Source organism: Lepisosteus platostomus, chromosome 20 (assembly GCF_059453375.1).
Source record: "Lepisosteus platostomus isolate fLepPlt1 chromosome 20, fLepPlt1.hap1, whole genome shotgun sequence".
Classification (NCBI taxonomy): domain Eukaryota; kingdom Metazoa; phylum Chordata; class Actinopteri; order Semionotiformes; family Lepisosteidae; genus Lepisosteus; species Lepisosteus platostomus.
In genome coordinates this window covers 12,889,010-12,905,385 of record NC_142630.1, presented here as the reverse complement: position 1 = coordinate 12,905,385, position 16,376 = coordinate 12,889,010, and the positions used below count along the sequence as shown (strand labels likewise).

Genomic DNA, 16,376 nt, shown 5'->3' with positions numbered 1-16,376 from the left:
GTTTTCTAGGTTAATTGTCTTTGTATTCTACAGATGACTACCTCAAATGTTTTCAGCATTGTTTGTGTACAATTGAACAAATGGTATTTCATAAACAAGATTTAGCACACTATCCTGACTTTCAACAATTGACAAAATATTGGTTGTAACTTATACTACACAACATCTTCTTAACTGTATCCTGTTTAACAAAATCATCATCCCCATGGATATAATCAACTGATTTTTGAAAAATCATTCCCATCCTGTAAATTCTTGAGAATTTGCGTACTGTTTCAGGATGTACAGTATTGTTAGTATACAAGGAAGGTTTATTATTAGTATACACTTTTTGTATACCTTTTTCAGTCAATCTGAAGAATATAGGGTAAAGCTCAGTAAGATATGAATGAAGATGTAATATCTCTGTGACCTAAGAGTGGAGAAAACAATTCAGAAGATGATATCTGCGTTTCCATTGCTTTCCTGTTCAGTGAAAAAGAAACATATTTAGGTGGAGAAACCTTTGAAAGGTGCTTAAAAAGAAAAGGATCTGTGCAAAAGAAATGCCCTCACTGCATTGCGATTCTGGCAGTTTTGAATGGCAAGATTAACATTTTGCTGGTCAGTCAGGCTAGATATTATATTTATTTATTATAATTTATATATATTTATTATAAGGCTGCTCTGGTGTTCATTTGGCTGATACTTCACTTGGCAAAAGAATAAGTCCATCTGGATCGCCTCCAAATTACAGTCTCACAAATGTTTAGAAATTATTTTTATTCATTCCCCCAGGCAGGCAGAGAGCTAAGACATCATCTTAGGTTTTTTTTGTGTGAAAATGCTTCTTTATTAATCATAACACTTATCTATTCATCACACACTGATTGCTTAATGGATGTAATCTGCTTATTAAAGGTCAAATCCTTTTCCATCAAAGATGCGTACAGATGATAAGATCTGAAATTCCTTGCCTTATGAATCATGCAGTGTTCAGGGGCATGCCTCTGAGGCTAACAGACTGAATCTTACAGAAATGCTTACATTTTTAGGATGAGAAACGAGAATTACAGCCTTGAATTTAAATTTCTCCAGAGAGGCCCGTATACACTTGTTCGAGTCAGCATTTTTACACGTTGTGTAGGACACCTTTTTGAAAAAAACAGTTCTTCGCCTACTGTACTGTATGTTCAATACATGAAAAGTAACATCAGTTTGTGCTCTGTAGTACAAGTGTTAGTTGTTTTAATTTTCAAAAATGGTTTTACAATTCCAATGGGAGAAGTGTATGCAACTTCAAAACAGTTTTTGCTTTCTAGAAAATAAGTTTGGCGGTGCAGTGGCACATTGGTTAGCATTCCTGCCCCACAGTGCTGAGGCCCCAGGTTCAATTGCCAGGGTGCTGTCTGTGTGGAGTTTGTATGTTCTCCCTGTCTGTGTCTGCCCTGGGATGGACTGGTGTCCCATCCAGAGTGTATCCTGCCTTGCTCCCTTTGCTTGCCAGGATAGGTGCTGGCATCCCCTGCGACGCTGTACTGGATAAATCGGTTCAAAGATGAAGGGACAAAATAAAACTCAGTGATACAGTATGTAGTGATTTGAAAGCGTAGATTACCAATAGGTCCGTGTCTTTGTATGAAAGCGCACACACAAAGATAATTCAACACAATGTGATAGCTTTAAATTCTCTGATGATGGAAATATTTTGCTTCTGTGGGTTGAGTAGTAGTAGAGATAATTAGTACATGTTCATCAATGCTTTTAATTAATACTTTTAAAAAGCTTGAGCAGAAAGCTTGTTTTCAGCAGTCCTTCAAAAAAAAATCATCTATTTCCAACACTCTTCTAAAAGCCAAGATTTGTTACTGAAATCCAAGAATTTGAGTTTGGATTTTGGAGACTAATTCCATTTAATTCTTTTTGATCTGTTATATGTAGAGCCAGATTCTGAACTATTACACTGGGGCTTAAATAAGCCAAAGCAGTCATTTTCAAAGATTTGTGGTTATTAACTTCCTGTTTCAGTAACGATTTATACTGTACATAATTATATAGTATATTAAGCAGTGTGGTGTACAGTAACATTTACTGGACTGTTGATTGTGGAGTTTTGAGGACATTTTATATTTAACAGGTTATACCTTTTTAATCAATAACATTTAACAATTCCTTACATTTCTATATTCCTTTTCACACCAAAGGATCCCATAGCTCCTAATACACAGCAAGGAACACGCTACAGTTCGGAAATGTACAGTATCGCCCTGCTGGGTGAGTTTCTCTATAAGGCTTTTCAGATATAAGGTTTATAAAGAAGCTAGTTCAGACGGGAATTCCTTTTATTGAAAACGAATAAAATCTTATCTTTATTTTTGTGAGAGCAAAATTTGCTCATTTCAAGCGGTGTATTATCCCATTTTGCATTGTGTTGGATAATCCTATTTTCTCTAAACAGTAAAAAAAAAAAACAACAACAATAAACTGTTAACTTTTCTTCCGTTAGGCTGCTAGTGGTCCAGATTCAGAACCTGATTAGGAGCAGAGGAAACAGAAATGAACTGGCAGCCACTAGCTTGTTAGCCATCAGTTAGAAACAAGAACCACGTGCCTTGTAGTGCAAACCGTGTTCGGCGATGCAAAATCCTCATGGTTGAAGGCTAACTTCAACTGCCTAAAAGAAGCGATAAGAAAGGGCTTGGACTCCAAGTTCTTTATAGCCATTGTTTTATCTGTTGCATATTTGTAGCTTTGTGATGCACCAGTGTCCCTCGCAGACTCTGAACCCACACTGTGCGCCGGACAGTCTTGCAGAAACGCGCCGCAGCAGTCACGTGGGTGGGGTTCTCCTGAGGATTCCCTACCGTGCAGACCACGCCCCCCACCCCCCCTCGCAAGTGTGGCGCTGTCCAGCACTGCGTGATGCTGTTAGAAATACTAACACACTCGTCAGCAGCGCGCACTCGGGATGGATAGGACAGAAGGCTAACCGGAGTTAGCGGAGACTGAGGAAAAGGGCAGTGCCCATGCCTACCGAAAGCATCAACTTTCCGGGTAGATTTCACAACATCAGGCGCTACCTCAAAAGAATTGAGCCCTCCTGGACTCGGACGAACTTTGCAGAAATTACCCCGATGGTGCGCTTTTCACAGTAGAAGCTCTTGTTCAGCACTCGCAGCGATGCACTTTATAGGAGCCATGCTTTGGACTGTTTTAATATCGTACATCCTGTGCTCTGTTTGGGGGAATAAAACGGATCTAAGAAGACCCTTTTTTCACGGGCATGTGTTTGAGAACTCGCCGGCGGGGTCCAAATTAAACGGACTGAATATCCCTATAAAGAGAATAGACTCGCACAAATGGTGCTCAAAACCAGCTCCGCACCTGACACTGTTAGGCGACGGCAGCGCCGATTTCCATGTCTATTCGCACCACAAGCACGGGAACATCCGAATGAAAACCTCGAAAGTCTTGGACAGAGAGGAAAAACCCGAATATCTTCTGCGTCTGGGTCTATGTTGCCAAAGTTGTACTTCACCTGACAAAGTGGTGGCTGAAGTGGCAGCCATAAAAGTTGATGTGTTGGACACTAACGACCACGAACCCACTTTTAATGGTTCGGGCGTCAGAATTGCTCTGGACGACGCCACGGCGCTCAGAACAGTGGTGTACAGAGTAACCGCACAGGACACTGACAGTGGGAAGAACGCGGAATTGTTCTACTTTGGGCTTCCTAAAAACGGGAGTTTTTACGTTGTACCCAAAACCGGAGAGGTCTTACTAGTGGATTCGATTTTGGGCTTGGCGGCCCCCATCAAGTTCAATGTCTTCGCTAGAGACCACGGCTGGCCGGCGCTGACAAGTCGAAACATGGAATTAGAGATTAATCCCCTGCAGAGGTCCGCGACGGGGCTGTCCGGGGCGGACGAGCCCCCGACCGGACAGCTGAGGAAGCGGAGGACTCTGTTGCAGCCCGAGGAGCCCCTAATCATTAGCGTGTCCGAAGACGCCAGTATCGGTTCGGTGGTAATGAATCTGAACCCCGTCAAATTCCAATCTGCCAGTTTTGAGATGATCTACCCGACGTTAGACAACTCTGCCGTTACTGTGAGCCGGGACAGCGGGGACATTGTCATAGCCAGGCGCTTGGACAGGGAGACGGAACCAATAGTGGAAATTACTGTTAAAATACAGGACAAAAGAGGTAGGTCTCAGTTTTGTACAGACCTATAGCTTTCGTGTTATGTACAGTACCGAGGAGATAAGCTGCAAAACGTACTTTTTTGTGATTTCCTTTTAGGATTTTAGTACGCGTTCTGTAGCATTGTGCAAAAATGGTCTTATTTTTTGGTTAAAAACTATATTTTTGGACCTGAAGTATGGTAAGAGAATACAAATGCAACTGTAAAGTAGGTTAAAATATGTAAGATCTGCTGTCAGAGACCCAGACTGTTCTGAGTGAATTCTAAAGTTTTAATTCTCGTAAATTTGGTTTATGAATACTCAACATAATAGCAATAACAAAGGCTCTTTTAAAACTGCTAGAGTTGATCAAAATGCATGCATATGTGTTCTACAGTTCTTTGACAGTAGAATCTATTATAGACAGTAGGGCTTTCAGAACAGAGAGATTTAGGCGGCTTGAAAAGGAAAACGAATTCTAGAAATCTGACTCGCTGCTCAGTTCAAGTCGATGGTAGATCTTGTGAAATAACTGTTTTTTTTTAAATAGATTAAATTGATTATGCTCTTTCACTGGTGACAACCTTTTAAGCCTTTAATGAAAGTAATTGAGAGTTTAATCAAATACATTAATTTTGGCATAGCTTAAGTGTCTGTGTTTGTTGTATTTTTCAGATGAGCTTTTACTAATTAAATATTTATTATTACATTTCTTAGTGATATGTTACGGCATTTAATGTTCTTGTTCTGAATAATAACTAGATATTTCGGAACCTGCAAGTTATGCGCAGCACTCCTTGGTTAATATCAAATAATTACTCCTAGCGGAAACGCATTACACACCTGCTTTTCACTGAGGTTAATCAGTAAGTGAAAAGCACGGAGGTATTTGCTGTTGATTATACAGTAGCTGTTAATAGATACAAAAAGTCTTCAGCAAACAACAAGGACTAAGTACAGTTTTAATTGATAAAACGCAGCAGTCCATCTGTGTAATTAATGTAAATAAACCCACTGTCCGCCCACCCTTCCTCTGTACAGCTGTTTATCGATCGATTAATGCACAAGCTCACACACACATGTTGTAAAAGGTATGTGTAGCCAGCACAGTAGTTTTAACAGTCCTATTTTTACATCTGTCGGTGTTTTAGAATTTGTGTCGCAACTTCATCTCTTAAATAAAACCGCCATTCTCTTTTTAGCTGTTTTGAGTTTTATGCTACTAAAACTGAAGACAAATTAAACATCACCGTCAAAACTAATACAGAATAGTAAATTTCAACCAGAGTCCACTGGGATTTCCATTCACCGAAAAACGAAGCACATTCCCTTACTTACAACATCCTTAGTCCGACATCTTTAAGTATTTATAGACTTCCACTGAGCTGTACAACATGTACTGTACACCTTATAGCTGTAGAAGTTTTTTTTGCTACCTGTACTTAATGCTTTGCATCTACCTACACTAAATGTAAGCTGTCAGGTTTTTGCCCACTCGTGAAATGTTCCTAAGTGTTTTGAATTTTAACTCCATTAACTTTCTCATTCCTCTTATAACCTTATAACAAGTTCTCCTGAAAATACACACCTTTGTTTTAGGTTCATCTCTGTTTTTCTTAAAGACTGAACCAATACAGACAGTACCTCTGTATACCTGAACACAGTCCAGAGGTACGACCCCCTCACAGACAGCTGGTTGGACTCCAGTGGCATGAAGTACTGTCGCTGTAACTTTGGTCTGACTGCCCTTTGACAATTAATATGACCGGATGACGAAACTGGACTAACAGAAGGTAGAAACTGGTTGGTTGACAGCCAGGGAAGAAAATACTCTTTAGTCATGTCTAGCATTTTTGTTTTAGTTGTTGACATTAGTGAATTTTCCAAGTCTAAGTAAGGAAAATCAAAATCTCCCATTACACCTACTTCTTCCTACACACACACATTCCTCATTTCATCACATGAATTTTAAATTTCAAATGTTGTGCTGCGACAGAGATCAGCTAGACACTACTACTGTTCTTGAAATACCACTCATGAATCTTCCTCCTCCTCCGCCCATCTTCACTATGGCAGCTGCCTCCCAGGTTGTAAAGTTGTAAATGAAAGTTGTACTCTGCAACAAACCACTGGCATGATGCTTGTAATTATGTGGCGTTCTTGCAGCCCATCCTCCACCCTTTATAGCAAGACTGCCAAATCTCTTAAGTCAGGCAACGTATGCCAAATATCCTGTACTCTGAATATTGCACCTCTCTTTCGAATTTGATCTAACCAAACTACTGAATTGCATATTGCAGTAGGCCCATCATTGCTTGTAATGTGAAAGAAGTTCTTTGGATGAATACTGAGGTACATTTATATGCATGCTTTTACCATCGTGACATGTAGAATCCTAGTCCATCCATCCATTTTCTAACTGCTTTCTCCAATACAGAGTTGCAGGGCAGGCAGACCTATCAGGTGGGATACTGGATGGGTCATTCGTCTATTGTAGGGCACACACAGCCACAGACATGCACACAATCACACTGGGGTCAATATTCCCAGAAGCTCATTAACCTGCCAATACTGTGGGAGGAAACCCACACAAACAAGGGAAGAATATGCAAACCTCACAAAGATAGTACCCCAGGTCTGGAATTAAAAATGTTACTGATTTTAGTATTGTCAGATTTTGTGTGGCCATATTTTTCAGCTAGTATTGTTCATAGTACACTATCTATCACACATGAGATATGTGTTGTGTAATCCATGTTAGTTATTATTCAGCAATGGAATAGTCCATTATACTGTATATGTACAGTAACATGATAATTTGCTGCATTACAGATAACTTAAAGATAAGGGGTAGATCCTGAAAACCACATTATTGTATAATTTAGTTGCAGGCCTGAAATCCAGCCTGAGACCGAAAGTGTAATTTAAGGCTTGGGTCTCTGCCATGGCTGTTTGAAAAGCATGCTTTAAAGATCTGTTCCATTTAATCCTTTTTGAGACTAGATCCTCTCTGACCTTTCTTTATCGGGAAGCATTAGCCATGTAATCTTCACTCATTCATTTCCCCATGTTATGTATCATGGGAGGTAGTCGAAGAACCGCTGAAATACTGAGAGGGTGAAAAAAAGTTGTTAATTCCAATACTTATTGGAGTCATATTTTAAATTCTGTGATTATCAGTGTAAAAACGCACATTTTATTTGTTGTCCAGCCTCGTATTGTATGATTAATCATCAACATAAGTCATTCAATTTGTACCACCTCGGGGGTTTTAATTTTGTCTTGTCAGGGAGGTTGCGGTCTTTTAACCCGATAGCCTAGTACTGTATGTGTATTTCCTTGGTGTTGAAACAAAGATTATCTGCAGTAGCAGGAGAGAACAGCTGTTTTTAATCAAGAGGAGTAACAACTTCTGGTGACCCTTTTACACCTCAGGAATCTGTCAGCTTAAGTTTTATAGAAAACAGGACCTCATTGATTTTATTTTCCTTCTTCCTTTAAAGGATTTTATGCTGCTGATTTCCCCCTCCCACAGGCGAAGAAATTTGGGAATCTGTTGACTGTTAAATGTGTTGCTGAAATCAACCATTCAGTGCAGCTTCCTACAAAACAGTGCTGTATGCTTTTGAAGTGAGGAGTCTGTGCCACTGTCCTTTTTCCCAGTCATGGGGACAAACTGGCCAGATTTAGAGCCAGGATTTATAACTTGGAGGACTTGGAGACCAAAAATTGAAACATCTATCTTGCTGGACTTGGGTCCTTATTCAGTTTTGCTAGAGCTGAAAAGAGATTTTAAAAAAAAGTTAGCTCGTACCCTCCTCCTAACTCTTGATATCTCCCTACTGAAATGTTTACTACCTCTTAATCACATAGGGTACAGTAAGAATATGGAAATAAACAATTACTTTCAAGGCTTTTCCTTTATCCCTTTCTCTCTTTTTCAAAATAAAGGCTGTTAGCTGCTTTTGATGCACAGGGTTTTAATGTTATTGGTGCATTGGGATCAATTAATTTGCAAGAGAAAAAGGAGAGAAAGACTTCTTCCACATTAATGCCATAATACCTTTGAACCCAACGATCCATTTCTGTTGAATCTCTAGATGCATGGCCTTACAATGCTTTCTATTGGTGAAATTGTGTAATCATGAACCCATCCTATTTCTACATCTTTTTATCTTCCGAAGTTCCTTTCAGTGACCACTTACACCTACTTTACCTTTTCTTGCCAATATTCATTGGAACGTTATGTTTCATAACCAGCAGGTTCTCAAGGAAAGCAAGAGAGAGTGGGGGATTCGTGTAGCTCACTTCAGCTCAGCATGATTGTTATCCCATTCCACTTGTCACACAGAAAGTGGAAACCGTGTTACTGTAATTTTTAGCAATGTTATTACCCCCTGAGTATTCATCAATGGAGTTTAATCTGAAGAGAAGTTACAGTTCACAGAGCTTGTTTTTCAGACTTCTTGACAAAATCTGTTAATCTGATTGAAAGAGATAGAAAATTACACAGCATATGGACTGTGGCTTTACTGAACAAATTGAAGTTTTTTTTGTTAGAATTCTTTAAACAGCGCTGATTGTTTTACAGTCTGGATAGGCTGTGAAAATACCAAGCCCCTTAGTATATTAAGTGTTGAGAAGTGGCCATGTTTCGTTTCTAAAAGCAAATTTTGCCATTGCAATTTCTATGCACCTTGAAGAAAGCAAAGTGTTTAGATACTATTAAATAGACTCTATCTGACTTGTTCCCTGATACTTTGAATACATGATAGCTGATAGTTATTTTGAATGTCTGAAACATTATTATGGGTTTAGCAGATGCCCTTATTCGAAGGATTTCCAATATATACAATTTACATTAAGTGAACGTACATGAAGCAATAAGATAAATATAATTAAACTAATAATTTTATAACGAGGCTAAAATAAACTGGAAGAAAGTGCTGTGCAAACAATGAAATAATAAGAACTAAAAGATAGTGTGGATACAGATCTGTAATGTACACAGCCTAAGGATATGTATTCCATGTTTACAGTGAAGAAATTAAATTAGCAAGTAACATTGCGAATGTGGGAATTACGAAACATCAGTGCAATAAAGTGTAAGAGGTATTGAAGGGTAGAGTTGAGAATTGAGAGATTGCACCTGGTGTCTTGAGCAAGCATCTAAAGGTGGTCAGCAGCTGAGCAATTCTGGTTTCTGTGGGTCGTTCATTTCACCAGTAAGGGCTGAGAGTGGAGGAATCATGAGCTCTGAAGGTGAGCACATGGGGAGGGGGTGAAGAGACTGAAGACAGGCAGGGGCAGAGGGGATGAGCTGGCAGAAGACAAAAACTAGTAATTGGGGACCACTGATGGGAATGGTGCAGTGGACGGACAGCATTGGCAGGGACCAGGCAAAAAAGGAAGGGGAGAGTACCAGGGCCTGGATTGAGAAATGTGTAGAAGAGCTGGTAAAGAACAAGTGGACTCTGCGAACATTGCTCAACAAGACATATTAGGAACATGCCAGAGAAACCAAGCATTGTATGAGATGCAGGTGTAGGGCCTAAAGCTGAGAATTGTGGCAGAGGAGGAAGAGGATAAAGATAGCAATGGAGGTAATTGGGGAAAAAGGAGGGTGGACTTTGAGAGGTTAAGTTTTAGATGATGGCAGGTCATCTAGGAGACGGGCAGAGATACAGAGTAGCGGAGGGAAGAAAAAAGAGAAAGGTTTGAGCATCATCACGGGTAAAAAAAAGGATGTGGAAAAAATGGGAGAATTAAGGGAGTGGGTATAGCAAATGAAGATGGAAAGAGAGCAAGGAGCAGGAAATGAGCCTTGCCCCATTCCTAGTGAATGTTGAAAGGAGATGTTATTGTACATTAGGAGGCTTTGAGTCACTCCACATGACAGTCTACAATAACAGAATCATTTATGTACAAGTGTGAAGAAGTAGTATTGAGTGAGATGAGCAAGATGGTTTCACTATAATGTCCAGTTTATGCAAGCTCTTCTTATGCTCAACTGGGTATTATCATGGAAACCCGCTGTATTAGACAGGACCACTTGACAACCTGTATGATGTCAGCATTCAGCCAAATGTACATCAACCCCACAGGTCTGGCTATGCTTTATGAGTAGCACTCATAACAGGACTGGAAATAGGGAGTGACTGGGCAAAAGAGAGGAATACCGTCTGTAATTCGGAGATAAAGGCAAAGAGAGTCCTACTGTGCAGTTTGAAGTGTATCATAAATGTGTGCCAGTGTGTTGTGAAACAATAACCTGGAGGTAGAGAAATGCCTGACAGTAATCCTCTGCTGGATTAATTATCAAAAGGACCACAGTTGTGTTGTAAAAGAAATGCTTAACAGCACAGCCGGCGCAGAGAATCTTGTGCTCTAAGCTCCTGTGTGCTGTTTCGCCAAATGGCACTGGCTGCTTCATGTCAGGGACTACACAGCTTTCCTTCCTGCCTTCCTGAATCCATTTTCTCCCCCCTCTGCGCTCCCAGTACCTCTATTCATAGATTACCAAGTACATTTGATCAGAAGATTAATACACCATCAATTAGGCTACAGATTACCATCATGTAAATTCTACTGTCCACATTTCATTTTATGAGCAAGGGTTCCTCACTCTGAATCTGTTCAACGCAATTCAATTCCTTGACTCTCTGAGGACTGCCACCCACTGCCTTCCGCTTGCTAAAATTAATGAAACACTTTGCTGTCCTATGAACTCTTCAAAAAGGATGACTTGAAATGCGATTTTGGGCGTCTGAATGAGAAAGTCCATTTTTTTAATTACTGCTGCTATGCAGAGGTCACACAGCAGAAAAATTTCAATTTTAAACCAATTAGGCTAAACATTAAAGAAACAGTTTGGTGTGTTTTTTTCATAAATATATTTTTTTTTATCTTTTATGTGTCTAAAAGCTTTACTTACTGGCTTCATCACTAATTTATTGGTTTGGTGCAAAGGAAGATGAGAACAGGCGAAGGAGGCTGTGCAGTTATTCCAGCAGCACTGACTAATGGCTGTTCTGTAAAATTCACCTTACAAAAGGGAAACAATGATCAAATAAAAAATGAAAAATCAACAATGGGGAGGGAGGAATTAGGAAGCATTTTGAAGTACTTAGACAACATGCCTGTTATGGTTTTCTCTCTGGCATTGTGAATTTCAGTGTCAGGAAGATCTTTTTGAAAAGCTCTATTTTTTAATCAGTTCACTGAAGAGGTACTTCAGCAGTTCGTGTTTTTTGGGGGAATTGCTTACTCTCTCTTCTGTCTAGCAGAGGATGAATCTAAAAAGCTTGTGATTAACAAAACAACACAGTAAAGTGTACTTTATTAGGGCTAGCAGGCATGGATAAAGACCTCTTCCTTTTGATTTTATTGGTGAATATGTGGTATCACAATTAAAAGACATGCATGTTCCGTTATTTCCACTGATAAGCAAGAACATAGGGATTCCAAGATACAGTATCTAGCATGTGGCATCTGAATATAACCTATTTTTGTGAGTTCTGTTGTTTCTTCTTACATAATCTTAAGTCAGGCAAAGTCTTTCATTGACTAGGAAGTTAAGTTCTGCCTGCATTTCTATTCATAATTTAAAACAGAAAACTGAACTGCTGTAAATTGCCGTTGAAATACAATTCACCCTTTTAAGGAGCATTTTATACCTCTGTCATGTCCATTGTATGTGCTAGCTTTACTTTGTGATACTTCAGTTTGCCTTAGGTGATTTTTCAGATGTTAAAAGCACATTTCTTCATAACCTCATCCATTAAACCATTTAGTACAACATGTTTTTAGGCAGGCATTTAAATACACTGTAGTTAAAATAGACATAAATCCAAACTGTAACTAAAGAGTACAGCAGGTGGCAGAGATTTCTTAGCAACAGCAGCTTCCAGTTAGTGAAGTCAATGCTCAGATTTTCTGCTCAGATTCTTATTTCTAGATCTTGTCTCCTCATTTTTTTGCGGTGATGGACCATTCTTAATTTAGCTAAGGCCTAGAGGTCTTTGGAGCTAATGGACTTTTGGATTTCATGAAGCCCAAGAAGTGAAATTGTAACAATGGCCTGAGCCGAGAGCTGTTTGTTTCTCTGTTTTTATTTAAATTTTTATCGAGTTACTCAATTTAAGAAATGAAAACAGTATTCTAAAATTCAGCATAACTCTTCCTGCCGTTTTTTATTTCTGTTTGGTACTTCTAGTGCACAAAGCAAGGGAAAAAGGATTCTGTTTGAGAACACAGTGGAACCAAGATGTACATTCTGTTTCATTCTCTTTCTAAGTGCTGGTGTCCATGGTTAGAGCGCTAGTGCTCCATCTGGCAATGTGAAATGTGATGAGAGCATGTGTTTTATATAGCTAGTATATTAACCCTTCTGTCGTATTCCAAGGGTGTTGCTGTAAACATTTTTTAAAAGTAAGATACGATTCTTGTAGAAATCATATCAGACCGAGTGAAGTCTAAGCCTGTCTACAATAAGCTACATATCTCCTCTCCTCTGAGGTTGGAAACAAAAAGTGGACATCACGAAAAAGGCAGTCTTCAGTGGCATAAAATGTAAAATGTATGGAAATCCTTCTTTGGACTGCAAAGCAAACTGTCTTGTACTGTAGAGTATTGTTTGTTTTCCAATTACAAGGCAGATTAGTATAAAACCATAAGTTTCCTGGGTGCATTTTCATCAACCTGTAGCATAACATCTGGCAGAACATTCAGCTGATGCAGTGCTGTATAGTAGGCATTTGGGACCTCGCTTGCTAAGACAATAGCATACAGTAATGGGACAAGTAATGAGTAATCCAATATTGATTATTTTAATAATGTTACCTTAAAATAGTGCACATTACATGACACTGTGCTCTAATCTCTGTCCATTGATAATAGAGTGAGAGTCCGTACTTATGCTGACCTGGAATGTTTTGCTCCAAAATGCTATGGTTTCTCTCTCTTGTGTCATTTCACTTTTGCTAATTTATTTAAGCATCTTCCAATTGAGCTCAAATAATTTACAGAAATCAGATTAGAAAGTTGGGGTCTGCTCACAGCTTTTAATTATTTTTTGTTTAACATTACAGCATTTGGTCAGATATTGTAAAGCAATGTGAGTCTTATGCCTTCCTCATGTTCTCTTATGCTCACAGTTGTCCAGCATAAGCAATAAATAATCTTTTATGGGTTTTTTCTTTTTCGTATCAAGCTTTGAGGGGTTTAAAAGCATGTACAGTACCTTTTGCATAATTTAATTTTTTTTTGGTGTCACAGCGGGGTGGTAAAGCTGATTGCAGCTTCCTCACAACACTTGGGACACGGCTTTGATTCCGATCTAAATTGCCTTCTGTGCGGAATTTGCAGAAGTTCCTTTCCTGTCAGCTCAGGCTCAGGGTCTCTGTAACTTTCACCAGGAATAAGTGTTTTTTTATCAGACTGTAGTTGAAACCACTTGTTAAAATAAGGTAAAAAATTCTGTTCACAGCCTGAGGCTGTGGATCTACTGTAAGATCAACCCTTTTGAGAACTCAAACACTGGTGAACTTTTGTGCCTGTAGACTATAGCATCACTTATTATAAAAGGTAGAGTGTGACTTTAATTTTTGTTCTTAACCGTCATTAATTATACTCCATGTTATAAACCTCTGGGTAAGTTTACGGTGCTTAATAAAAATAATTTTATATTCTGTTGAAAAGAAAACTTTAAAGGCCTGGTTTCCTGGGAACGGAAGTGTATCACACACCCTTATGAATGACTGTTAATGCTAGAACGTCAAAACATTTTTCACCTTTTTCATCCCCTGGAGAGAGACGGAAGATGAAACCAAAACGCTTTCACAAAAAAAGAAGAGAAAGAACATCACATAAATATTATTAAGTTATTTCTTAAGGGAAAAACATAGATTATTTTCTCCAGAATCCTGAAGGGGTTCTTGCAAGGTTTTATTTCACATTCCTTTAAGAACAAATTTTCAGTCCATTAAATATTTGAAGAGAGGTGGACTAGACTTACCTGGACTTTTAATACCTTCCCCAAAGCATTTGATAATTGCAGTTTGTATGTTAAGAAATTAATAATGCATAAACACAAGATCAAATACCCAGGTCAGATTGGTCAGAACCACTTTCTTGTACATTCACTTTTTTAATGAAATGATCCAAGATCAAATGACTGCATTTGATGTGCTATAGTCTGTAGACTTATAGGTGTCACTCTGCCCCCTTCACCTGAATTTCCTAACCACTGCCCTAGTATGGGAATACTGTCTCATCCTTCTGAGGATATACTTTTTTTTTTTGGTTGGTGCTTTTTTCCAAAGGAATATTTAGGTAAAAAGTACCTTGCTTAAAGACACAACATTATGTGTATGAGTTGATGACTTTTATGTTATGTTATAGGTACTTTTAATGTGAAGTTTATGTTCCTGTTTGTATGTTTTTCTAAGTCTATGTAAAACACAGCTGCAGGGATGCATAACAAATTTCTAAGAAAAGAGACAAAATATTAGCATGCAAAGGAACAAGTAAAAGGTTTATTCCATGCTGAAAAGTGACGAGAGAAAACACAGTGTTTCGGCTGTGGAGCCTTCTTCAGGTGTGAGAAAGACGGTAGATAGCAAAGAGGTAGAGATTGTAATCTTCTCTATTCTCACACAGGTTTCGATTTCACACCTTTCATCACCCCTCTCCACTTTGAGCCACCTGAGTGGCCTCTCCTGGCATTTGTTCTTCTGTGCTATTTAACCTTTGCTGTCTGTTCTGTCTTTCTCACACCTGAAGAAGGCTCCACAGCCGAAACGTTGTGTTTTCTTTCTTCTCTTTTCAGCATGGAATAAACTTATTGCTTGTTCCTTTGCAGCCTATGCATGCTGACGCAGCTACCCACCTGAACCACTTCAAAATAGTGTCATGTCATGGTAGTTTTTCATATGAGCTTTGAACCCACAACCTCCTCATTATGAGTCTGAAATCCTGCACTGCTTATTCCAACATGGTGAGACGTTGAACTGATGTCCTGAATTTTTGGTCATCCCAGCTCCAATAGTACCATTCTGAGTACTGAGATGCTAAACACAGTATCCTGACTAATTCTCCAGGAAAGCAGAATCTAACTTTTCTTAAAGTCCCCTCGTAATTCAGTTAGTAAAGAGATTTCTTTCACTCTGCACCTCTGCTGTGTAGTGGGGCTTCAGGCATGGGGTCAGTCAGGCTGGAGCTGCACTTCAGTGGTGGATGAAGTGAGTCCCTTCCTATATGCAAAGTGCTGTGGAATCCTTTGAAATGAAGTTTCTTATATGAATATTATTTATTATAATGAACTATGTATTATTCATTCATCAGTCCAGATAAAAAGCTGATATTTTTCTAGTCCTAGAAACTTGTTTTGAACTGTGATTTTTCAACTTGCCGCTGTTAGTACTGTATACATACTGTTCTTAAATCAATATTTTGTGGTCTTCTTTTTGCAACTCTATAGGCAGTTGCCCGTCCCCTGCTGTGTTTATGTATCATAAATAAATCATGGCAGTTTCAAATAAGATTGAGATTCTACCATACTATCTGCAATAGTTGACCTTGCTGGTCTTTTAAGTACCTTATTATTTCAATAAAATACAGATTCCCTTAAAATACTTTGCATAAAAAATGAGGAATACTGTTTTTAACTGGATATCTACTCCTATCTATTGAATCTGCTTAACAAACAAAATTTCCACTTTATTTTTGATTAATTAAACTTGTTAGTAAATTGTTGTGGCTTGCAAAGATCAAATAATGAGCATAATAATAATCATGCTTTTTTAGTTATTTAGCTCTTGCTAAGGCCTGTGATAAAGAGATGAGTCAGACTATGTTAAGGTAGTCAGACTGTAGTCTCTTGATCCAGAAAAAGATTCTGAGTAATGCTGGAAATGAGGGTGTCCATCCTATCTAAAGTTTAATGTCTTTGTGGCTGAAGAGAGAGAGATCGCCCAGCAGTTCTTTGTGAAATTCTATTATAATACACTCATCCTAAGTGTAATTTTTGCCACATGTTATTTTGTTGGTTCCTGAAATCTAAATGGGTTGTAACATCACAAAGACATCATTAAGCTGCAAAAGATCTTGGAAAAAGACTGATGGGTTTCTTTTTAAGACCTAGCAGTTTGTTTAGAAAAACCAATAGCATACTAATGGTTGATCTTTTTATATAACAGAAAAGTGAGTTAAAAAAG

The 16,376-nt window shown here is 38.7% G+C and overlaps 1 protein-coding gene across 1 annotated transcript in view; it reads left to right on the top strand.

Moving 5' to 3' along the window:
* The first annotated feature begins 2,909 nt into the window (after window positions 1-2,909).
* The window catches only part of LOC148644514 (neural-cadherin), a 96,692-nt gene continuing 83,225 nt past the window's right edge, over window positions 2,910-16,376 (top strand). Inside the window, exon 1 of the mRNA XM_088613630.1 lies at window positions 2,910-4,183. Coding sequence (XP_088469756.1) covers window positions 3,160-4,183 — 1,024 coding nt within the window. The 5' untranslated portion in view covers window positions 2,910-3,159. The remainder of the gene's footprint in view (window positions 4,184-16,376) is intronic.